Below are 24,454 nucleotides of genomic sequence, written 5' to 3'. Positions count from 1 at the left end.
GCATTTTGATTTGGAGATATTTTAATAGTGGTGTGGTAGGTTTTATCAGCTGAATTCAATAGTGTTTCTACCCTAGTCTGATGAAATCAGAGCATCCTGATAAGGCAGGAGAAAGACTACAGCGTCTTAATCAAAATAACATGGAATTTGTCAACAAAGAACCTTAATCTATTAAGATGCTTAAGAGGGGAAGTGATGCCATTTTATATGTTGGAGTTTTTCTGTCCTCTCCATTTGATGTTTTCAGAAAGTTGTTTTAGGGATGTTTTTGCTCAGGTTAAAGAACTGTTTGTGTTCTCAAGTTGTTCAGACATACGTTGAAATAGTATTTAATTTCTTCAGAACTTGCCTAAAAAGAAACTACAAAGTTGGACAGCAGTGGCTAAATAGTTGAGTGGTACTCACAATCTTGATTGTAAAAGTCCAGTTCAACCCCAACCTAGTAATAGGTGATACAGGTCACTAGCTTTGGTTAACTATAAACACAAATATGAAAGTGTTAAGGTACGTGTTGTATAGCAACGATCATTGACTTGTGCAGAAAAAAATACTTCAATCTACTGTGATCACTTAGATGGGCTTTTTGCAAACTGCTTGCTTTCTTTGCCAAGAAGACAAATTGTTCTTGTACAGTAATATAAAAAGGAAGCCAAACTTAGCAACTTTTCATAATGTACTTGTCTGTGAACCTCTAAGGAAGTCTTCAGTTGTGGGATGAATCAGAGGTGGTTAACAGAGCTGGAATCAGTGTTCAAAGTACACATTTGGAGTAGTAGTTTTGTTTTAAGGACGTTCGGATACCATAGTGGCTTGGAGAAGGGATGAAGTTAATACTGCTTCCTGAGTCTACTGTAACCAACAATTTTGTTTAGAACATCTAGAATATCATTTGAGACTTGAAAGAGAAGTACAATCCCGTGGTAGTCTAAAGTTCTTTGTTCATACCCAGATCCATCTAAAAATAGAGAGCCTGAAATCCGCATGGCTTTAATAGTTTATTTTCCCTCCAGCTTCATTGCCTGTTAAAATACGTGCCCCTTCTGCTTCATTTCTGCTTGTGTTCTGCGCTGCTTAAGCCACAGGCTGTTCTAGCCTGCAATACACTAATAATGCATTCTGGCTATAGAGGTCTCCCAGTCAGTGCCCCAAACCATGTTCTGACAGAGTTCTGAATTTAAAAGTTTTGTATTATTGCTATCATGAAAACTGTTGACAGGGCATCAAATCAGTATTAAAATTCTAAAATTTTAGTGTTCTGGGGATGAATGTGTTCTTTTGACCAAAGCTTTAATGATTTGAACCAGATTCTGCTATTTCAAGCTTCCAAGAAGCAGTTTTATAATTAGAAAGGCTGTTATAATGAGTAGCTAAGTATTTGGCTAAACTATTCTTTAAGAACATTTATCTGGGCAGTTTTGAAAACAGCCCATTTGATTTCTTCAGAGCTATTGGAGAAATGAAGTGACTCTAGGATTAAGAACTTTGGTTAAAATAATGGATGAAAACACTTCTGCAACTGAAATTTTTTATTCTACATGTAAAACCCTGGGGTTATAACCATTGAGACTGAAGCAGCACTGTACTGAGCAACACAAATACTTGTCTACCTTCTAATTTCTTTTGTCTTTCAAGTCTGGGGGTACTGCTGGTTCTGTGGACTGAAATGTAATTAAAACCCAAGAAACTCCCCCCAATTTCTTTCCTGTGTTAAAGTATATGGAGAAAAGCCTTCTTCATGTAAATGAGATCTGCACTAGACTGCTCACTAAAGATTTCCTGTAGGTTCCTATGTATCATGAGATTATTTCCTATCTATATTCAGTTATGCTCATAAAAGTATATTCAAGACTATAAATGATTTAGTGTCATGGCTGTTATTTTGCAAAGAGCTGCTTAAAATAGTTCTGTAACTGACCCTGATGTACATCTTTCCTGCCTGTTGGAAATGCCTTGAATATTTCACTAGAGCCTTCTCCAAGGGAGATGGCTAGTGAATAATGTCTTATCTTAAATTGCTGAGATAAACTTAGAAAGCTGCAGTATCATAATAAATTTAACACTTCAGTCTTGGTGATTTGGGAAATTGATGATAGTAGTAGTGGAAACGTGGATGTTCAACTATCAAAAGTCTCTTAGAGCAAGGCTCTCTCCTAGTACCTTAGGTCTTGTGAATACCCTGTTCGAGTTTGAACAACTTAGCTGTTCAAAAGAAGTAGGTTGGAAAATCACTTGTAAACTCTGCCATATGCTCTGGCCAGCTACCTCAATGTTTTAAGATTTTTTTTTTTAACAGTTTCTTTTTTGTGTTATGGAGTGATGAAGTCTTTGACAGTGTTGTCAAATGTGGTAGTGTAGTGTGGTTGTGTGTAGTTTTCCAGCTGCTTGAAGTACTTTGAAAACATCTATGGCAGAGGGACAGGCGTTACACCACATTGCACTGAGGTATTAGCCTGTTGTTCAGTGGTAGCTGCAAACCAGCTGCTACTACATGTCTGCATAGAACCCTCCTCATGACATCAGGAGACCATATTGAATAGTTTTGCCATTTTTGGCCTAGGTCACTTTGTCTAATGCTATTTTCTCTTGCTGCTCAAGGGCATTGTGGCTTAAATTAGTTTTCACATTCTATAAGGATACAAAAAGGGAATTTGTGACTATTTACTGGATCCTTTCATAAATGTATGATTACAAAAATACATAGCTAAGTCTACAAGCAAAACTTCACAATTTTTTGATTATTTTAACGGCTGGGATTTCTTTGACCTTACAAAAAAATCACATGGTGCAAGTTTACTTAACATTTGAAGTAGCACTTCATTGTCCTCTTCAGCATTTTGTTCCATGGTTTTCCTGTGTGAGTGGTTCTATGTTCTAAGGCAGGGACACCACTGTGGAGTCTCTCATGGTACTATTTGCTAATGTGCTTTATTGCTGTTAGTTGCATAAGCAGTTCCTGCAGGAATTGCAGCTTGTTTTAATTTTACTGCAGGGACACAAAGTCCCATCTACTGAGATGATCAGCTCTTTCTAACTGGCTACTCTCCCTTGGTTGTTTCTTTGCATTATTTTATTATGAAAAGGAAGCTGTCACTTGAGTACTTGAAGTGCTAAAATTGTGTTAGGAGTGCTTGATTATCTGCATTCAACATGTAGAACCCCCCATATGAGTCAGAAATGTGACTCTCATTAATATGCTTTACCAAGTTAATTTGCATGAGCCTTTTATTTGCAGTAGTCACAAAATGGTGGGACTTTAGTTCTTAAAGCTAGACAAGAGAAAGAAGGAAGGTGGAAGAATTACGGGGTAATAGAGGTGCTGGAGCTAAATTGGCCACACAGCTTTGGCCACTTAATTGCTCTCTGCCCTCTTTCGGAGTGTGCTGTTAACTTGTACTGTCTGCTGCTTTGGTGTCTCAAAACACTTGATAGTGGAGGTGTTTTGATTTGTTTGTGGGTTGGCTTATTGGTTTGTTGTTGTAGGGGTGTTTTCTCCGCTGTTGTCTTCTGCAAGGTAGACATACATATGTGAGAATCACATAGCATAGAGGTCTGTGAAAATTGTAAGTGGGATATGGATTGTGGTATATTTTATAAAACAGTGTTGTTGAAAAATAAAGCTACTTATATGATCTGTAATTTACTTCTTACTCTGAAACATCTGGCAGCATAAAAAGTAGAACATCAAAAGAGCAGGTATGCAGAAGCATGTTATTCTCACAATCAGTGCCAAAGGGAAGGAAAGCACAACTTCTTTTTATTTCCTCAATAAATAAAAGTCGGTAACATTCTGATCATTGGAGAGCCTAAGACTGACTTTGGGCCTAGAGAAAACCAGAAGACTTCCCAGGACAGTTGTTCTGAAAAGGGAACTTGATTCACCTTAGCTACAGGGTTTGCTTGTTTATAAATATGCATTCTGAAATGGATGTCTTTCTCTTGAGAATGTTTTCCCTTTGCTGTCAAGTGGTAGTCATGTGATTAGAAAAACAATTCTGAGGTAGAGATCTTGAAGGCAAATCTAAATTGCCCAAGTGTATCAGGTACTCAGAAAATGGGAGTATTGCAAACCACAGAAACATTAATCTGTTAGGGATCTTAGTCATCTGAAAAGTGACTGGAAAATTGTTTTCTGGCTGATAGAGGCTGGTTAGAAATTGCTCAAATAACAAAATTCTAACTTTGTCTTGTTCATTTCTTTGTAGTTGGAGACAAGGTTCCTGCTGATATAAGAATTACTTCTATCAAATCTACAACTCTAAGAGTAGACCAGTCAATTCTCACAGGTATCATTTCTGTGCCTTTTGGACAACTAAGTACATAACTGAAAGTGCCTATGCACAGTTTGTTTAATCTGTTATAAACAAGCCTGTAGCTATTCAGCTACTATGTTGCGTTCCAGTGCAGCACATTTCTGAATCAGTAACAACTTTCAGAGAGGCCGAATGTGTTGCTTCATTATTGGCTTTGTGTTCACTTTAGTGGCATGAACATGAGTATTCTTACTGAGATTTAGAATGCTTTTTTGGTGTTCATTCCCTCCCTTTCCCCCCCTCCATGAGAGAGAACCTGGTAACTTGTGGGAAAGTAAAATTTAAAAAAAAAAAATTCTATTCTAGTTATTCTAGTTTATGGTTTCTAGGTTTGAACATCTTGACACAACTACAAAAGTATGGAAATCTTACTAAATAGCTTTTGTAACAATTAGCCATTTTCTCTTACAAGAGAGAATAACTTTTGAAATGCAGGCAGCTTTTAAACTGGTGTTAGCAAAGACTCTGTACGCTAAAGCCATATTTGCTGAAATTCTGTGCACACACATTCATGTGTTTTCTGGTACTGGCTCTCCAAGTGCAGGAGCTATATTTAGAGCACTTTTCAGATTTGTTGAAAACAAAACAAAGTAGCAGTACTTCAAAATACAGGAAAGAAGCTAGGAATCAACCAAGCATTCTGTAGCAGTTTCAGACAGAACATGAAGATCTGTCTGTCTATTTTGGTAGCATAGATTAATGTTAACTAGTCCTGAATTTTAAAACTGTAAAGTGTTCATAAGAAACCTATTTTTTTATCCTCAAATCTGTCTTGAAACAGACCCAAATTTTTCTCACTACAGATCCTTAGTAGCACAGAACTGATCAAGCTTACTTGTATTGAGCATAAGGAAATGCAGGCACTCCATATTTATCAGGATACCACAACTAAGTAGAAGAAGAAGAAATCCACTGGAAGCCTGCATAAAGGCTTCTGTTTTCAGCCTGTTTTACGTTGATGCTTGAGTCTCCTAACTGCAAAGTAGGATGAAAGCCTGAGGTGCTACTTAAAGCTTTTAAAAATAGGAAGCTTTGGGTCTATTGACCTTACAAAGTACTGTGCTCATGGCTTCAGTCACTGATTTACCACCTTGTGAAATCTGATGTAGTAATTAACATTTCTTTTTATAAAAAAGAAACCTTCCTATACCTGTGTGGTGAAGTGCAGAGAAATGGATATATTTAATGTTTTTTATGGAAGAGTTCTTTGAAGGCTTCCAACTAAAGAAGTTAACAGTTGGCTGTATGACGCCTTTTTTTTAAGGTCTGCCAGTATAGCTTTGATTATGCCATCACAGAGCTATAATTATGGTAGGATCTAATGATTTAAATCAGAACATGCATCTGACAGTGCTGGGAGAAGAGAAATACTCATTACTGCACAAGAAGCACACAAAATACTTTGTTCATGCAGTAGATCTTTCCACATTAAAAGGCAGAGTACAGTACCAGCTGCTTATGCGACCGCTTTTCATCTTCTTTAAGATGTAGTGTATGCACTGTTAATTCTAACTATAGAAAAATGGGAAAGGAATTACATAAACATTTTATTAAAAGTCAGCCGTTGACCGGTATTGGTCAGCTGAAATACCTCCTGTTTCATGTAAGCAATTAAATAAAATCATTTGTGGAAAGAAGCTCGATATTTTAAAATATTTTAGGATTGAGAACTAGAACTTTCTGATTTCCTCCAGGAGAGAAGGTGATACATGTGTATAACCTTCTTAATCCTATTATATTTTAGGTGAATCTGTGTCTGTGATTAAGCACACTGACCCTGTGCCTGATCCTCGTGCTGTAAACCAAGACAAGAAGAACATGCTTTTTTCTGTAAGTTGTGTTCTGAAGTGTTCAAGACTTCTCTAAGATAATACTGGCATTGATATATGTGCAGAACTTCAGGTCTTCACCTAAAAGCTGTATTCCCTATATGTATCTGTATAAGTGTCCCATGATCTAAATGAATTGAAAATTAGAAGTAACTTCTAGTAAAAGCTGTCCCCAGGGAAGACACTTACTGAAACCAGTTTGTGAGGAAATTGATTTTTGTCCTTCACAAGAAGGTCTTACAGGCTGGAGCTCACACACGTTGAAAGGGTTTCCTCTGCACTACTTTTCTAAAGTAATACCTCTTGAGAATGATGAGAATGCTCACACAAATTGGATTACAGGAGCCCCACAGAACACATTTCTTGTAGTAAATAACATTAAATCGGGCAAAATACAAAACCTAAAGTTGGAATGTACACTATGGGTTTGACTATGCTGCTTATAATAGGTCAGTACTGATTCATTTTGAGCCCATTCTTTAAGCAGAAATTCTACACTGATGTATTCTCTTACAGATACTGGGGTAAAGTCATGCTATTCCTTTTCACCTTTCTTCTTATCTTAGCTGAAACACAGCCTGGACTTGGTTTTGCACTTAGAAAATCCACCTTATACAAAAATCCATCACCCAATCCTGTTTATAGATCGACTACAAGTTTTCTCTTACCTTTTCTTCATTTGCATTAGGGTACTAATATTGCTGCTGGTAAAGCTATGGGAGTGGTTATTGCAACAGGAGTAAACACTGAAATTGGCAAAATTCGTGATGAGATGGTGGCTACTGAACAAGAGAGAACTCCACTCCAACAGAAACTGGATGAGTTTGGCGAGCAGCTGTCTAAAGTCATCTCCCTTATCTGCATCGCTGTTTGGATAATAAACATTGGTCATTTCAATGATCCGGTTCACGGTGGCTCCTGGATTCGAGGTGCTATCTATTACTTTAAAATTGCTGTTGCTCTTGCTGTTGCTGCTATTCCCGAGGGTCTGCCAGCTGTCATTACCACCTGCTTGGCTCTTGGAACCCGAAGAATGGCCAAGAAGAATGCTATTGTTAGAAGTCTTCCCTCTGTGGAAACATTGGGTTGCACCTCGGTTATTTGTTCTGACAAGACTGGTACTCTGACCACAAATCAGATGTCAGTCTGCAGGGTATGTTCAATTAGCTTCTGTTTTTCCTTTTCTCCTCAGCCGCTCTGTTTGAATAGTCAGCATTGCTTGAATTCCTTTGATCAAAAGTCTTTCGGTTCTCATGTCATCAAAATCTTGCTTTATTTTCCTAAAACAAGCTTCCATTTTGAATTCAGTTTTCCACTGGGTAGTATTTAAGGCCTTTATCTCTTCCCTTATTTAGTTACGGCCAAAAATAGCTATACCCACACTTGATGGAAGAGCAACTTGCTTGCAAGTGGCTTTCAGCTGGCTTGTCTGTAAGCCATTTAGCCTGCTGGTAATGATTTAGTGTGATTTGTCTCCTGTTTCAGAAAGGTAGGGTAGCTACACTGCAGAAGCAGGGTGTGTGTAGTGTAAAAACTCTAGTTTTGCAAGATGGCAGTGGTAGAGAAACTTGGAAAATGAGGAAAAGGTAAAAGATTTACAACAGCAACTTGGATGGTCTGAAGTATTTTGACTGCTGAGTGGTTCCACCTTTATTTGGTTATCTTACCTACAATAGCTCTTACTGGCCTGATGTAGATCACTGGTGTTTTCAATGTGCAATGTTGGATTACTAATCTGGCAATTTGTAGGTGTAGTTGACCCTGTTACCAGCATTGCCAGGGTCATCTTCAATGTATGACATTTTTCTAGGTAAAGATAAGTTATGGGCCCTTCCTCCCTTCCCCCAATGTTCTTTCTAGTGCTGATTAATTTGGGATTTGTAGCTAGTCACTTAATGTAATGTATGTTCAGTTGCCAGTTCTATGTGCTTACTGTATATTTGATCCCCTGTGTGGGAGTTTTATGGGGAAAACATAAGGTTCTTCTGTTTAGTGCCTGTAGGCATTCAGTGGCATAGCAACTCCATGACATCAAATGTTCAGAGTCATTACATTGGGTTAGAACTCCAAATGTGTAAATGTTGAGCATGGAACACCAGTGGAGAACGCGTGTAAGCACTTTGTTCCTATGTGATTGATGGCTTTTTCTTTCTGACTGGTGGTTAACTTGTTCTACTTCCTTCAGTATTGTAGTATTTATACCTAAGAGACACAAAGCAGCTGCTCATCAGTATTCCAGAGGAGGTTACTTGCAGTAGAGTTGCATAACTGCCCTAGTCTTTGCAGGGATTTTTTTTTCATCATGCAGATGCCAAAAGCAGAAGGCTTCCTGGTTAACTCATCATTTAAGTTGTGTTTGTTTAAAAGCTGAAAATATTCTACTTGTATTTGAAGGGCTAAATGTTTTAGATCTTCCTCAGTACAACTTACTTGGCTCCTTGTTAACCTCTGACAGCTACAGAATAACCTTAATTGCAAGATTTTGCAAAACAGCAAACCTCTAATACCTGGAAACAATAGGCTTATTCTTGGTTTCACTCTTAAGTAGAGAGAATGCTTAGCTTTTTAAGAACACTGGTTTACAACAGTAATTCCCCTTGTAGTTTTAGTGTTAAGTAGTAACTCCTGAGTGTCCAAAGGAGCCCTGTACTAAAATGTTTCAGTCAAAAACAATACTGCTTTGGGAAGAGACTTGTGCTGTCTCCCTCTGAGAATGCACTTGCTCAGCTTGGAGGGCTTATAATGTATCAGCTTCTCTAACTTTTTGATTTTTTTCAAAATCACTTTGAAGATGATAGGGGCTCCAGACATTGATGCAGATCAGTTGAAGAACACCAAATTATTAGGCTGTATTTTGTGAAGATGATTGCCTGAAACATGAGGCAGCACAATGAGTGGAAAGTAAGGTATTGATAAAACATGGTGTGGCAAAATGGCCTATACTAACTAACCAGTAAAAAGTTCCATTAAGATACACTATCAGTTAGTGACAAAATACTTTCTTCTCTACTACTACTTCAGCAAATCATGATATGACAGCTTTGAGAGCTGTATTTTTTTTTTTAATCTGCATCTTCTCATACGTGGTTTTGCCTGCAACTCTCCTGTAGGAAAAACAGAAATGAAAGACTAGAAGGGTGCTTGACCTATCTGTTGTACAGTATACTGGTAGCTTAAAAACATTCAAAGTGGCTTAACTAGAAAAGCAGGACAGGAAGCACTTTCACTTAGTGGCTGGCATTAATGGCAACTGGCCATAGTCTGGCACTTGCCTTAGATCTAGAAATTTCTATTTGTAGATGTTTTTATTTTCACTTTGGAAAGAAGTTTCCAAGCTGTCCTATGCTGCTTTTGTTTGCAACTGCTGTTTTTGAATGCACAGGAGCAGTAATTAACAAGCCTGAAGTCTAGGAGGAACTTGGGTGTAGTCAGGACTGCTGAGTGGATGCATGAGTGGTCTTAACATAAGTATGAGAGTATGTAATTTATGTATGTTTCAGCTCTTTGATGTACTTGTGCCACAATTTGGTTTTCAGATGACATCTGCTAAGCAGAAGTGCTGTTTTCCATACTTAGTGCTTCAGTGTAGGGCCCTGTTCAGATACATGAGATTGAAGTGCAGTTTTGTATCTGGTTTTACCTAGTTCGTTTACTCAACCTGAATTTGCCTCTCATACCTGCTTGCTTAAGGCCTATCTAAATATCTTGCATTAATGATTGTTCAAAGGTAGTAACACTTCTAAATCTAATTTCAGATGTTTATCCTGGATAGAGTAGAAGGAGATAGCTGTTCTCTGAATGAATTCACTGTAACTGGTTCAACATATGCACCCATGGGAGAAGTGTAAGTGTATTCTATTGAAGTTAAATATTTCTGTTTATGCACTGACTGTTACTTTAGGCTTGAAAAGTGATGTATGTAATATTCAATAGTGATTGTTAGTGATGAAAGCTCAACCAGTGAGAATGAACACTCAAGGGCTGGGGGAAAGTAATTACCAGTTAAAGGAAGTGAAATTCTAGTAAAGTAAAACTTAATGAAGCATACTTAATACAGTCCCAAGTACTGCAATGTTCCTTTGATAATCTAGAAATAAATTAGGGGTAGGTTGAGATGATTTATTTCACTGAAACCTTACTGGACTGAGATGAACTATCCCAGTGCTTCAAAATGAGGCTTACTTTTTCATTTTAAAAAACCCTGCATAAATCTGAACAGATGAGCCTCTGTTAATCTCTGAACTCAATGCTTCCAGTTCTCCTGCCTCAGAAGGTAGGAGATGTTTTTTCTAAAGTATCTTACGAGCATGTTTGAGTTAACTATTAAATTCTTTAATTTACTGTAAATTCCCGTTCCCCACCCTCAGTATTGGACTTGGTGCATCTGTATTTGAATAATTGAGTGTTTGTTTCAGCGTTTGGTATTTGAGCTGGTGTTAAACCCACTCCCTTACGAAAAGGAGAGATATATTTGCTTCACTTTATCAGATACAAGTCTCTACTAGTGGGATAGGTGGTTCATCCTGACAGCTTAGGAGTGTTTGGGGTTCTGCTTCTAGAAGGAAAGTCACCTCTTAACACCCCCTTTTGGCTAGTCTTTCTTGTGTTTTTAATCTTCTCACTTCAGTTTTACTTGCAGAATAGAGTTGTTCTGTGTCTGAAGTAGAATTGAGATTCAGTTACTGTAAACATCTCAAACTGGCAGAGTTTCACATGTACACCTCTGACTCCAAGCAATCTTCATCAATCTCAATAGCGATTATCTCTGTTTAATTTTCATAACAGTTAAGATCATGGTGTTCTCAGCAGCAGGAAATCTTAATTCCCCAATTCTCATTTCAAAGCTAATTGCTGTCAAAAGCTTATGCTTTCATTTCAGAAGAGAGCATTTACTTAGGCAAGGTGACATTCTAGATGTTATAAAGCATCCAGTTATTGTGCTTCATCTGGTCTCAGAAGAGCTGTAGATAAACAAAATAATAAAATAGAGTGTGGTGACAGATGTTGAGTATAAGATTACAGTCATCAATGTATGTTAATGCTCCTTTTTTACTGGCTGAAATTCTGAAATGTGAACAAGCATGCTAATCCCACTGTGCTCACGGACATAAGGAATGTTCTGTGAAAGGGAAATTACCGCAGAAAGGCTGAATTTTGAGCATCAGGAAACAACTAGCTAAATTCCCCAACTTTTAGGGCTGATGGATTTCTCTGTTTATGGACAGCTTTTTGAAGTCGGTGGCTTTGTAAGGATTTTAAGTAAGGTTGACTGACTTCACTTTGAATAGCAAACTATCACTGAAAACAAAGTTTAGGGACCTTTAGAAGTAGCACCCAAATCTGCTCTAGATACTAACCGTTCCTGACAGGTGTTTCTTCCTTGTACTTCACTTCAGATACTTACACAGATGTCTTACTTAGATGTCTTACACAGCTGTATAGGTAGCTTACTCTATTTCATAACCATTAAGTGTTTTTGCAATAAATCAGTAATTTTTCACTTAAAGTATTTGATACCTAACTTTCCCCTAAGATGCATTCAGAATATAAAATTGCAAATATTTCTTACTAAAAAACTGAAACCAGTGAATGATTTTCTAGAGACTTTAGGAGATTGTCAGACAGTTTTGAGTAGTTTTGTTGAGTCTCATCAACTTAGACTCCATCTGCACTTGTCAGAAATTGGTGATAAGGAACACACAGGCAAGGAAAAAGAAGGCAATCTTGGCATAACAAGTTGTGGATATTCAAATATGCTGATTTTCTTCAAATTTAGAACAGGTGAGATCAGGAAGTATGGCTGTGATAGATGAGGTGACAAACGGAGGTATGCTAGGAAGCTTGAAGAGTTCAGAATTTAAAGTCACTGCTTATGGCTGTAGAATTCTTTGCAAAATGAAATGTAAACACTTTTTTTTTTTTCTCTTAAGATACATTTTGTTCACATGCTGTGTTATACAATAGTGGAATTTGTTTGCAGTACTACAGGAGCATGAACAAAAGCTTACATAATTGGCCATGTTATGAATTCTTATGGAGTAATGAGCCACATCTTTTTACCGTTAGTCTTGGTTCTTTCATACTTTAGAGGTGTGCTAATATTCCAGAAAATTAATTGCTATGTGTTTCTAAATGTAAAAGCAAAAAAGTTGCTTCCTGTCACGTCCAAACGGTGCTTTAATATCAGAAAATGGACTTTCTCTCTTTTCTTATCCTATCCCTCAGAAAGTCATCATTAAGTGTGTGACTACTAGAAAAGAGCATTTCTTTTCTGGTGGAGTTTGTGTTGTGCAATGACTTGGCTCTTCATTGGTTTAAGAGGTTCACACATAGTACGGATTAATTTTCAAGAAATTAAGAGGGCAAATCTGCTTTCGTGCCTGCCCAGTGCATGCATTTCATGCATGGCAGGAAATCTACAGAACATGCTGTAAGGCTAAGGAAGCGAAACTCCTAAGGGATTCAACAGTATCCCTCTGCTACTTGGAACTCCCCTCCAAGTCCTGCACAAACTCTTAATACTGCTTTCTTATGCCTCTTTACTGAGCTATTTGCTTCTCCTCTATGTTGCTGTGTGACTGTCACAGGAGGAAGTAAGGGTTTGTAATTCAGGTAGTGATGTCAGTGGTAATCATGTCGTTCTGTTCATGGCTCTTTGAACTTCAGAACTCACCTTTATCAAACCTGCTCTTCTCAACAATTTATGGTTCTGTAGTTCCAAGTCCATAACTAGTAAGCATTGTAACGAATGAAAATATATCAAAGGGATTAAAGAAGGGGGAAAGGTGAGATGCTAACATTGAAGAACTAACTTAAGTCTCCCCATTTTCTTCCTTTGGAAAGGCATAAAGATGACAAACTTATTAAATGTAGCCAGTATGATGGCCTGGTGGAACTTGCAACGATCTGTGCGCTCTGTAATGATTCCTCTTTGGATTACAATGAAGTAAGTACATATCCTAGAACAGCAAGAGTGTGAGAATGAGGACAAATATTTGTTCTAGTCTTCTGTGTAACAATTTCCAGTGGTAAATCGCCTAGTCAATGGGGAGAGTGTTTAGGTCCTCTTAAGCATTAATTCTGGGAAAGCCTTGTTTATTGAACGTAGAAATCTAAAGCCAGGCAGCAAGGGTAATCTGAAACTTGAGAGATCTGGTGTGTAGAATGGACTGCTGCTTTCTTGCTTTGCCTAGTCTTTTTAAGGTTGCTGCATTTCATGATGATTTAAATGCATAACGATGAAGTACTGACATTCTTCTCTGTTGGTTTTGAGAGTAAAAGCTTGAGATTTTCTACAAATCATAGTCGTCGAAGCTGCTTTTTAAGAATAGTTTTGTTTGGTTTATAAGAAACAGTAAGTCTTGTTAAGCTTATTTTTCCATTGTGAAACTTGAACTCTTGTCTTTGGTAGGTTCCATGTGAAGTTTAAAGTATAAACCTCTGTGTTTTTCTTTGTTAACTAAAGGCTAAGGGAGTCTATGAAAAAGTTGGTGAAGCTACAGAAACGGCACTTACCTGTCTGGTTGAGAAGATGAACGTATTTGACACAGATTTGAAAGGACTTTCTAGAATTGAACGTGCGAATGCTTGTAACTCGGTCAGTACTCTTTTTATCTGGACTTTCCTGGGGAGTGAGTCTTGCAGTATCTGTTATCTAAATGCATGTTGATATTGTATTTTTATAAGGTGATAAAACAACTCATGAAGAAAGAATTCACTCTGGAATTCTCAAGAGACAGAAAGTCTATGTCTGTGTATTGTACACCAAACAAACCAAGCCGCACGTCCATGAGTAAGATGTTTGTTAAGGTCAGTTTCCCACTTTCTCAAGCTTGAAAATGAAGGAAGGACTTTGTAATTTGATCAAATGTAATAGAAAAGTATTTATTAAGCTAAGTTAACTTTTTTCCACTTCTCCTCTGCAGGGTGCTCCTGAAGGTGTGATTGACAGATGTACGCATGTCCGTGTTGGAAGTGCTAAAATACCATTGACCCCAGGAATTAAGCAGAAAATTATGTCTGTCATTAGAGAATGGGGAACTGGCAGAGACACACTACGTTGCTTGGCTCTGGCAACCCATGACAGTCCACCCAGAAAAGAAGAAATGAACCTTGAGGACTCCTCAAATTTCATAAACTATGAGGCAAGTTTAGTAAAACAACCTTCCAACACTTCTCCCCTCACCCAAACTGAGGAATGGTGACTCCTTATATTTAAATCTTGAGGAATTTACATCTGAGAATTTTCTCCTTCTAGGTATAATTCATGTTAGACACAACAGCTAGGTCACATGTATGGAGGGAATGCTTAGTTTAAGAAAAGACTCTATGTGTCTCTGAAGAAACTGTTCTTGATGGCTGTTACACAGGCTGATCCTTGGCTAGAAGTAGAAAAAATCAGTTACTAACAGTTAGCTGGAGCTTGTATTTTATGTATCTACATAACAGGATCATAACACCACAAACTGTTCTTGGAGACTGACTCTGAAAAATACTCCAAATATTGCATTGTGGTTTCAGCTTTTAATGGTTTTCTGTTTGACGTTGTTCAACTGCAAGACCTCTTTCGGGATTTTGTACTCTTGAGAGTCAGGTTTGGTTCCCTGCCTCTATACTGTCAGCTGCTAAAGCTTTGTCCATGATTATCATCTTAGCTGCTCTGTAATTTTCCAATGAAATCTGTATCTGGGATTTAGATGGGGGGGAAATTGCAACAGTTGCATGAGAGTTCTTGGCTTGTGCGCTTTGCTCTTGGCACCGATTACAAAAAAGAAAGACTTGACTGCTTACAGGTTGAATTTGCAAGGCTGACAGCTAGAGCACATCTTAGCTAATAAAATGAGTGCATTTGAAGTGAAGTATGTTTGGAAAGGTAGGATCCCATTTCCCATATGCTTATCATGTAGGTGGTACCATGTAGGATTGTGATTCCAAAAGCATTAAATTTTCACTTAGCTCCTCTTAATGTGCATATAGATTTGTGACTTTTTGGTTCTTCTCCAGCTGTCTGAACTCGGTGTCAGAGCCAAAGTGCTCTATTTAGATTTAGTATGGTGAAACAGATAATCCCTCTGAAGTAACCCTTGCAGGAATAAAACCCTGACAAGAGAAAGTATATCAGTGATAATACACGGGGTTTGGCTGAATGGCAGGATGACATAGGACTCAGTGTCTCTGCTGAACCACAGAATATTGTGGACAGAAATAAAATCAAATGTTGTTGTGCTGAGACATCCTTAGCATGCAGGCAAAAAGATTGTTTTGCCATGGTCAGATGAGAAGTTTGTGAGACCCTGCAGTAAAACTTTGTGCTGTCTTGTTTCAGACCAACCTGACCTTTGTTGGCTGTGTGGGTATGCTGGATCCCCCAAGAATTGAAGTGGCTTCGTCTATAAAGCTGTGCAGACAAGCTGGCATTAGAGTTATTATGATCACTGGTGATAACAAAGGCACTGCAGTAGCTATTTGCCGTCGCATTGGCATCTTTGTGGAAGATGAAGATGTTTCTACAAAGGCCTTTACTGGACGTGAATTCGATGAACTCTCACTTGCTGCCCAGAGAGATGCTTGCCACCATGCCCGCTGCTTTGCCCGTGTGGAGCCTTCCCATAAATCTAAAATTGTTGAGTTTCTTCAATCTTTTGATGAGATTACAGCTATGGTAAGTAAAGGCACACTGTGTTTTAAATCCCAATTATGCCTTTTCAGATTAACGCCTTATTCTGGAATTCCAAAATGAATTTCCCTGAACTCAGAGCCTCAGAATGGTTTTGCACTTCAGTGATTTTTTTTTTTTTTTAAGTTGAAATCATACTAAGTGCAAAATTCCTATGACTCAGAATTATCTTGGTTGGAAAAGACCTTTAAGTTAGAGTCCAACCATGATCTAGCTCTAAGTCTGATGCTAAACCGTGCTCCTCCACACCATATCTCTGCATCTTTGAAACACCTGCAGGGTCAGGGATGCAATCACCTCCCTAAGGAGCCTGTTCCAGTGTTTGAGAACCCTTTCAATGAAGAAGTTTCTTTTAATAACCAACCAAAACCTTCACTGGTGCACCTTAAGACCATTTCTTCTCATCCTGTCACGTTACTTAGCTGAAGAGACCAAAATCCACCTCAATACAATCTCCTTTGAGGTAGCTGTAGAGGGTGAGGAGGTGTCCCCCTCAGCCTCTTTTTCTCCAGACTAAACACCAGTTCTCTCAGCCAGTCTTCATAAGGGTTATCTGGATCCTTCACCAGCTTTGCCGCCCTTCTCTGGACATGCTCCAACACCTTAGTGTCTTTTGTAGTGAGGAGTCCAAAACTGAACCCAATACACAAGGTGTGTCCTCACTGGTGCTGAGTACAGGGGAACAATCTTTTTCTCTGGTCCTGCTGGTTACATTATTCCTCATCCAGGCCAAAATGCTGTTGACCTTCTTGGCCACACACTGGCTCATGTTCAGCTGTCTGTCAATCAACACCCCCAGGTCTTTCTCTTCTGGGCAGCTTTCCAGCCACTCTTCCTCAGCTTGGAGCATTGTATAGAGGAGTTGTGACAAATTCTTTTGTGGTCCTATATAAGTGCCTCCCTTATTTATTTTTTTCCAATTTTAAATTCTTGTTTAGACTGGTGATGGTGTTAATGATGCCCCTGCACTGAAGAAAGCAGAAATTGGAATTGCTATGGGTTCTGGTACTGCAGTGGCTAAAACTGCTTCTGAAATGGTTTTAGCAGATGACAATTTCTCAACTATTGTAGCTGCTGTGGAAGAAGGACGTGCAATTTATAACAACATGAAACAGTTCATCCGTTACTTGATCTCTTCCAATGTTGGAGAAGTTGTTTGGTAGGTTAAGAATGTTTTGGTCTTGTTCTTTTTGTTTTCTTTGAACTAGAGTAGTGATGATGGAATCTTTAGTTATTTATTTACTTGCAATATTTCTCACTAAAACCAGAAAAGCAGGTTCTCCAGGTGATTATTGTGATTGTGCAGAAGTCTGCATACTTCTAGCCTAGCCTTCACTGGAGAATTTCAGCATACCGTGGATTGCATATAATATTCTAGCTCAGGTGGCTAAATGCTGTACAATTATTTCTGTGATTGGAATGATTCTCTAGAATAGGAAAATAAAATCCTTATATTTTGCAAGATCTGGTGTTTCAGGTAACTTAGTCACACATCTAACTTAGATGATTGTTTGAACCTCAAGTTACAGAAGAATGTGTCTTTGGTGACCCAGTGCCATAGGATTGCATTTCTGGTAACAGAGTGTAAATTTTGATCTTCTAACAGTTTCTTGTATCAAAGCACACTGTCTGAGTGGAATATAACACATCAATTTTGTTGCCTTGTTTCTTGTAAAACTTAAAACTGTCCTTCATATGGCTCTTGCTGCAGCCACTGTTTCTGTTCTATTTATTGACACAGGCTTGGAGCCATGAAATCTACACACTCATTAAATTTTGCAGGGACTAGCAGTAATCTAGCTAAATGAAGCTTAGTCATTAGAGCTGAAAGGCTGTTATGACTGCAGAAGTTCTAGTGTCTCTTAAAAACTGGCTTGCAAGCTTTTATCAGCCTATAGGGACAAGGAGAATGGGAAAAAAACCAAGGCTAAAGCAGAAACTCTTCAATTCCTGCAGTTTACCAGAAGATAATGTGTCAAAACTTACATGCCAGTGGTTAGAAAAGTTTGCACTTGGATGTGTTTGTAGTGTTCTAAATATGAATGTTCACCTTGTGATGTTAAGTGGATGACTGTACAGAGAGAAACAAAAGGATGCTGCAGTTTTAGGTTTAAGTATCAAAAGGACTTACTTGCATGCACAAGAATAAGCTTATTCTTGGTGGGTTGTTTTTTATAGTATCTTCTTGACTGCTGCCTTGGGTTTTCCTGAAGCTCTAATTCCTGTCCAACTGTTGTGGGTAAACCTTGTGACGGATGGTCTCCCTGCCACTGCTCTGGGCTTCAATCCTCCCGATCTCGATATCATGAACAAGCCACCACGTAACCCTAAAGAGCCACTGATCAGTGGATGGCTCTTCTTCCGTTACCTAGCTATTGGATGTAAGTAGTGAGAGCTTTTTTGTTTCTGCACTGAGCTTAGGTAGGTCACTTTTTGGGAGTGAGGCCTATCTGCTTGAAAGCAAGTTTGTCTGATCTCCTTGTATGCCGAAGTCTTGAAAGCTAGCAATAGATGTTCTGTGGAATTGGTATTCTTCTAAGACTCACACTTTGCTATGCGTGTTTGCAGATGGTGCTGTGAGAAGAACAGCAAAGTTGTGATTTTTAAAACATATCTTATTAATTTATTACTATGATGATGATTGATAGCAACCAAGACACCAAAAGCTGTAGTTGCATAACATCTGTATGACATTTACCACTTTGTGAGAATCTTGATTTTTTTTTTTTTTTTTTTTTAATTTTTTTAACTGCTATACTTCACAGCTGTCTGACAGTGCCTAGTGTTAACAATCCTCAGAAGAGAAGACGTTAAGGCACAGATGGACTTAGGACTGAGCTTGACCTTTGCTCTCAAGAAGCCACCTAATTCTCTTTGATTCATTCCAGGCTGAAATAGTTTTAGCTCAGAGCACTTGAGACAGCAGATTTTAGCTTGTCTGTGCAATAACTGTCAGTGTTAGGAAGATGAGCGTGTTGTGGTGTTGGGAGTGAAGAACCAAGGGTGCACACCTTCATTAGGTGTTGGGGTTGTAGCTAGAACTACTTCTAATTCTGAATATGACTGACTCATCTTATGTATCTGACTTACCCTTTTCCGCCTTAAGTAGAACATGAGAGTTTTGCTGGCCTGGCCATAACTGGGAAGAATAATGGAGTATCCACTCGTGAAATCAATGGATGTACCTATAGTGCTGTAAAGCTAGAATAAGTATCTGCATGGGTACTTGATGTGTGCTGGCCTTATGACAGAAATCATCACCTTAATTTCCCTAGCTTTATAGATCCTACACATTAACTAATACTTTGAAGTAGAGAGACAGAGTTCTGGGAGGAAAAGAACAATTGCAGGTTGGTTGCTCTGAGTGAAACAGTTTGCCTTAAGGTCTAGCTGACAGCTTCAGTAAGCAGGCATTATTAGAACCTGTCCAGCAGAACAGTATTTAATGCTTATTTAAGTTAGGTGGAGCAGATTTCTTGTCTAGGAGACAGAGGAATTACGGTGTATTTTTTTATGGTACTGGAGGTCTTGAGGTAGAAGTTCAAGTATGGCAAGTGAGATCTCTTTCATACAGTTCACAACACTGAAAAAGGCACTTTTGTTTTCCTTAAGGTTATGTTGGTGCTGCCACAGTGGGTGCTGCTGCTTGGTGGTTTATCGCTGCTGATGGTGGTCCGAGAGTTTCCTTCTATCAGCTGGTATTTGCTCAGTTTATCTCTGTGGGGAGAGGGGTGGTGCATGCTGCTTCCATGTTGTTACTATAGAAAAATAGTAGGTGACAGAAATTTTATCTAATAACATGTTTTCGAACGTTACTATAAAACTTGATCATAAGTGATTAGTCTTGATACTAAAGCTCATAGTTGGGACACCTGAGCTTCTAAGCAATTTGAAAGATTGATTGTTTTCTTGCAAGTAAAAGACTAATGGAGATTTCTTCAAAGCTGGTGCTTATAGGAGTCATACTAGAACGCTGCTTTTGTATACTCCCTACTTAGTTCAGAATTGCCTGTTACACATTACGAAAGTTAATAAGCTGTGGAAGTGAGTTCACATTGTTCTGTTCTAGAGCCATTTCCTGCAGTGCAAAGAGGACAATCCAGACTTCGATGGTATTGACTGCGTGGTTTTTGAGTCTCCATATCCAATGACAATGGCTCTTTCTGTACTGGTCACCATAGAGATGTGCAACGCTCTCAACAGGTTCGTATGTCCAAAAGGGAAAGTCAAGCTTCTGCATAGCTTATCCCAAATCCTTCTTTGTGTGCTGTTCGATTATTACTGTCTATGGCTCAACTAAGGAAGAATGAGTTATTTCCTTTCTGAGTTCTGGTTTTGCAAACAAAATGACTCTCTTAGATAACAATGGAGGCTTCTTAGCATAAGGTATATTTTTAAGTCTGCCAATTCACTCTGGTATTGGACTGAGCATGAACAACTGAAATACTTTCCATTATTTCTAAGCTTAATCAATCAGATTATCCCTCCTATGTTGGTATAAAGTGATATCAAGGAGAACTAAAATAAGAATGCTGAAGATATGGAAAATAGTTTTTCTTGCCCTAAGGGAATGTGGGTTTAGCCAATTAATATTAGATTATAAATGGAAACCACTAAATAGCACAATGTCAAGGGTATTTTTCTCCAAATAGCTTGGAGGTCAGTTAATTTAAAAACAAATAAACCTTAAATACAAGTGTCCTGTGGTAGTCCTACATAGTGTGTGTTGCTCTACATCTAATGTTCTAGATCTTGGCCTCTTCTACAGCACAGCCTGAATGCAGTTTACATTTGAAGAGGAGAATTAAAGCACTAAATAGGTGCAAGTCCTTGACCCCCTGTATATCCAGTCTTTAAGTGAACTTCAGAAGAAAGGGAAGTGCATTAGGTCCCCAGACTGGGGAAGGTTATGTCTTGTGATGCCATTCCCATCTTTTCCTCACCCCTCCCATGGAGAGGATGTCAGGGTCTTAGGGAGAAAGGTGAACTAGATCAGGAATGAGCTTTGATAAAGAAATGCAAGGCTGAACTGTGACTGCTTTGCTAAGCAGACTTCCAAGGTAGTTTGAAGTCACAGCCTACATCTGAACCATATCTTGGTGTCTCTTTCCTTCACAACTGGGATAATTGATGTGCCATGCTGCTTTCCTCCCCAGCTAGTTTTCTGATTTACTGAATTTCTTCTTGATTGTTTATGTACACCTCTGTACTGTGTTTCTGTTGCAGTCTATCAGAAAACCAGTCCTTGATGAGGATGCCCCCATGGGAAAACATCTGGCTGGTGGGCGCTATTTGCTTGTCCATGTCACTTCACTTCCTTATCCTTTATGTGGAACCACTGCCAGTAAGTGCACACTTATCTTACTCCCATTCCTGAGCTCAGAGATGGAGCAGAAACTTCTCTGGACCTTAAGGCAAGGGATGGAGGGGGAGAGGAGATGTAATGCTTGGCTTTTTTTTTCAGATTATCTTCCAGATCACACCTTTGAATGTGACTCAGTGGCTGATGGTATTGAAAATCTCCCTACCTGTCATTCTGCTGGATGAAACACTCAAATATGTGGCCCGTAACTACCTGGAACCTGGTAAAGATAGTGTGCGGCCTGCCACCAAACCCTGTTCTTTGTCAGCATGCACCGAAGGAGTTTCATGGCCGTTTGTGTTCATTACTATGCCCTTGGTTATCTGGCTTTACAGCACAGACACTAACTTTAGTGATATGTTCTGGTCTTGACTGACATGGTGACGAGTTTTCCATTCAAAGAAAAGGTTTAACTTAATTTTTTTATTGTTTAGAGCAACTGTCTATTTCTGCTGAATTTTCACATGAACATATTTGCCGGTGATGGAGGTTTCATAATCTAGATTTTGGTTGTTTAGGGTTTTTTTTTTTGCTTTTTCTGACTTCAGTGGGGGCAATATATTCCTCTTTTATACACAGTTAAAGTGTCCATTGATGTGTACAGAGAACTAACACTATTTTATGCAAATATTTTTTTGTAGATGAAAAGCATGTACAGTGTTCTGTTCAATAGTCTATTCATTATGTAAAAAAAAAAAAGTAAATTTTTTTCTTTTCGAGCCAGCGGACACTATCAAACTAAATTGGCAGCAGATTTTAGGGAATGAATGTGTGTCGTCTAAAACTAAAAAAGCATGTAACTGTTTGTCTTCTGCATGATCATCCAAACTTAATTTGTCACAAAGTCAGGTTTTTTTTAGTCATAAGCAGAACTTTCTGCACTGAGTACCTCGGTGAGGATTTCTTCTCCCTTTCCCCTCTTCCTTCTCCCTCACTCCTGGTTCTCGACTGTCCTTGTTTACACCAGTTTCTGTATGAGGTATGCCTAATCTTGCTCGTGCAGAAAATGCCATTACAGGTGCAGCCTGCTGGGGTTCTTCCATACTCTCAACACACATAGGGTTGTTTTTTAAGATTATTTATTTGTCTATTGTATTTTATTGTAACAGACCGTATTTTGCTGGTGTTGCCCAGTATGCAGGGATAGGGAGGGCTACTTCTGTCTACTCAAGTCTAAACCAAGCCTTTTTAACAAACACAATCTGTTTTAATTCAAAAGAGTTTAAGTTGGGTTTTAACACCTTATTTACATCTCTCAGATCCTTTTTTTTTTTTTTTTCCTTTCCCCTTTAAGATCAAAACTTGTAATGAGACCTGGAAAATAACTTGCACTGCATAGCTAGAAATTGGATTTCCTACACTTAGGGCACTAATGATCAGTTGTATACGTGGAGTTACTCTGCTGGCCTGTTGTTAGCCTGACTTGAAGTAACAAGCTCGTGTGTGTTTTTTGTAAAATCTGTAAATAGCACATGACCAAATTGAACATATTGTATAGAACTATTTTTATTTTAATGTGGCACTAACCACCTTCATTATTACGGTAAATGTTAAAGCATGTTTTCAAATTCAGTCCTGTATCAACAATGTGTAAGTCATTAACAGTCCTAACTGTGGTGTTTTTCTCCAATGCCTTCCAACTTTCATCGACTAAAGTGAGTATTTCTCTTCCATTTCACCATGCCAGTGGTGACTTGCTGTAAAATAGCATATACTGTATACATGTTGAAGAATAAATAGTAATTTCCTTCATTCCCATGCTGTGTTTTGTCAAATTCTGCTGTGCTACATTATTATCACCACTTTAGACTCTTTGTTTTGTGGTCTGAAGCTCAAATTACTGCATCCAAAGGCAAAGCCACTTGCTTTTGGTTTAGTGCATTTTAGGTCTTGTTTTATAGCACCCAGGAGCCTTAGTGCCCCAAGATCTTAGAGCACTTGGTCTTAAGTTTGAGATAAAATTGGACAAATCTGTAACTTAAGACAGTGACAGCTGTTCACATGAATGTTTAGTGTCCAAAATACTCTGGTACTTGTAGTCAGGTGCTGATTTACTCCAAAGCTCTTTTTTTTTTTTTTTCCATGCTTTGAAATAGGGGGTGTCCCTCTGAGCTGAGCACTCTTCTCTAGTCTTTGGCACCTGCAGTGCTCAAAGTGCAGGCAGTCCTCTTTGCAAAACCAGCTTGTTTCCAGTGAGTGGAAACTTTGTACAGTGGCCATATGAAAAGACAAAATAACAGCCTTGGCTTAACAGAATAGTCTTTGAAAATTGTGTTGGGGTCACTACATCTTTGTAGAGGAGCAGGTGCTGTGTTATCTTCTGCTGTTACTCTTTCTGTTTTAGTAACCAAACAGCTTTCTGATTCCTCACAGAGGAAAACTATTAAAAGCTATTTTCTGTTGGTGCCAGCTGGAATCCAGTGAGCACAGATAATTCTCTGGGTTTCAAGCTTTCAAATATAGCTTCTAACCTCAGAATACACAGACCCCATCTGAAATTCCACTGTTGTAAAGACTCACGGTTTATGTAGACATTGACTTGTTGATGCTGAAGTGACTCTGGTAGGGGAGCTGGACCTGATGATGATGTAGGTGTGTGCCAAACTGTAAGCATTAAAATCTTTAAATCCCACTGAATGCCCTCTTTAGTGTGGGGGAACCTGTCTTGGGTTTTATGGTGCACAAACCTTAGTTTGGCAATGGCCAGCATCAGCCATTTGGTGTTTCAGTAACAAATGAGCAGTAGGAGACTTGTCCCTGTTTCTTGATCATATGATTTGGGGTTCCTTGAGATCAAAAGATGTACAAACATGTTGCTTGTTTGGAAAAAAAATATTAGCAAGTTAGTTCTGTGTGCTCTCAAAATAATGGACAGACTTTTTTCAGGACACAAATGCCACTGAATCTTTGAACATTGTTTCTGTGAACTTCCAGAGAACCATGTTGGTGGACTTTTTAAAGCCATGTATCTGACTGTCATTATGAAGGACTCTGCTTTTTGTACAGTCCCATTCCTGTCTATTACACCAAATAATCCTGCTTTTCCCTGTCTCTAAGAAGCCTAAGGGGAAAATCACTTAAGTGATTTTAAGTAGAATTCATTCTTCAACACCTTTGTTGGCTCTCTGTCAGTGTTGAAGAAGAATCTTACTGCTTGTGTCATGGATTTCCATACTGACATCTGAGAGCTCATTTGAATCAGATGTCTCCAGGCACTTGCATTAAGGGCTTTGTGTTCCTTGGAGTTTGCCTTTGAAAGCTGGATGCCTGGTGGGTA

The 24,454-nt window shown here is 38.6% G+C and overlaps 1 protein-coding gene across 2 annotated transcripts in view; it reads left to right on the top strand.

Moving 5' to 3' along the window:
• The window catches only part of ATP2A2 (ATPase sarcoplasmic/endoplasmic reticulum Ca2+ transporting 2), a 39,538-nt gene extending 17,826 nt beyond the window's left edge, over nt 1–21,712 (top strand). For both annotated transcript variants that reach the window (XM_054392812.1, XM_054392811.1), the window contains 15 exons: nt 4,203–4,283; nt 6,055–6,140; nt 6,828–7,292; nt 9,895–9,983; nt 12,983–13,085; nt 13,605–13,736; nt 13,826–13,948; nt 14,065–14,283; nt 15,465–15,800; nt 16,754–16,974; nt 17,994–18,196; nt 19,428–19,513; nt 19,885–20,018; nt 21,042–21,159; nt 21,280–21,712. In XM_054392812.1, the coding sequence (XP_054248787.1) occupies nt 4,203–4,283; nt 6,055–6,140; nt 6,828–7,292; nt 9,895–9,983; nt 12,983–13,085; nt 13,605–13,736; nt 13,826–13,948; nt 14,065–14,283; nt 15,465–15,800; nt 16,754–16,974; nt 17,994–18,196; nt 19,428–19,513; nt 19,885–20,018; nt 21,042–21,159; nt 21,280–21,549 (2,666 nt within the window). In that variant the 3' untranslated portion in view covers nt 21,550–21,712. The remainder of the gene's footprint in view (nt 1–4,202; nt 4,284–6,054; nt 6,141–6,827; nt 7,293–9,894; nt 9,984–12,982; nt 13,086–13,604; nt 13,737–13,825; nt 13,949–14,064; nt 14,284–15,464; nt 15,801–16,753; nt 16,975–17,993; nt 18,197–19,427; nt 19,514–19,884; nt 20,019–21,041; nt 21,160–21,279) is intronic.
• Nucleotides 21,713–24,454: the final 2,742 nt, after the last annotated feature.

Source organism: Indicator indicator, chromosome 26 (assembly GCF_027791375.1).
Source record: "Indicator indicator isolate 239-I01 chromosome 26, UM_Iind_1.1, whole genome shotgun sequence".
Taxonomy (NCBI): Eukaryota; Metazoa; Chordata; class Aves; order Piciformes; family Indicatoridae; genus Indicator; species Indicator indicator.
This window is presented reverse-complemented; position numbering and strand designations above follow the sequence as displayed.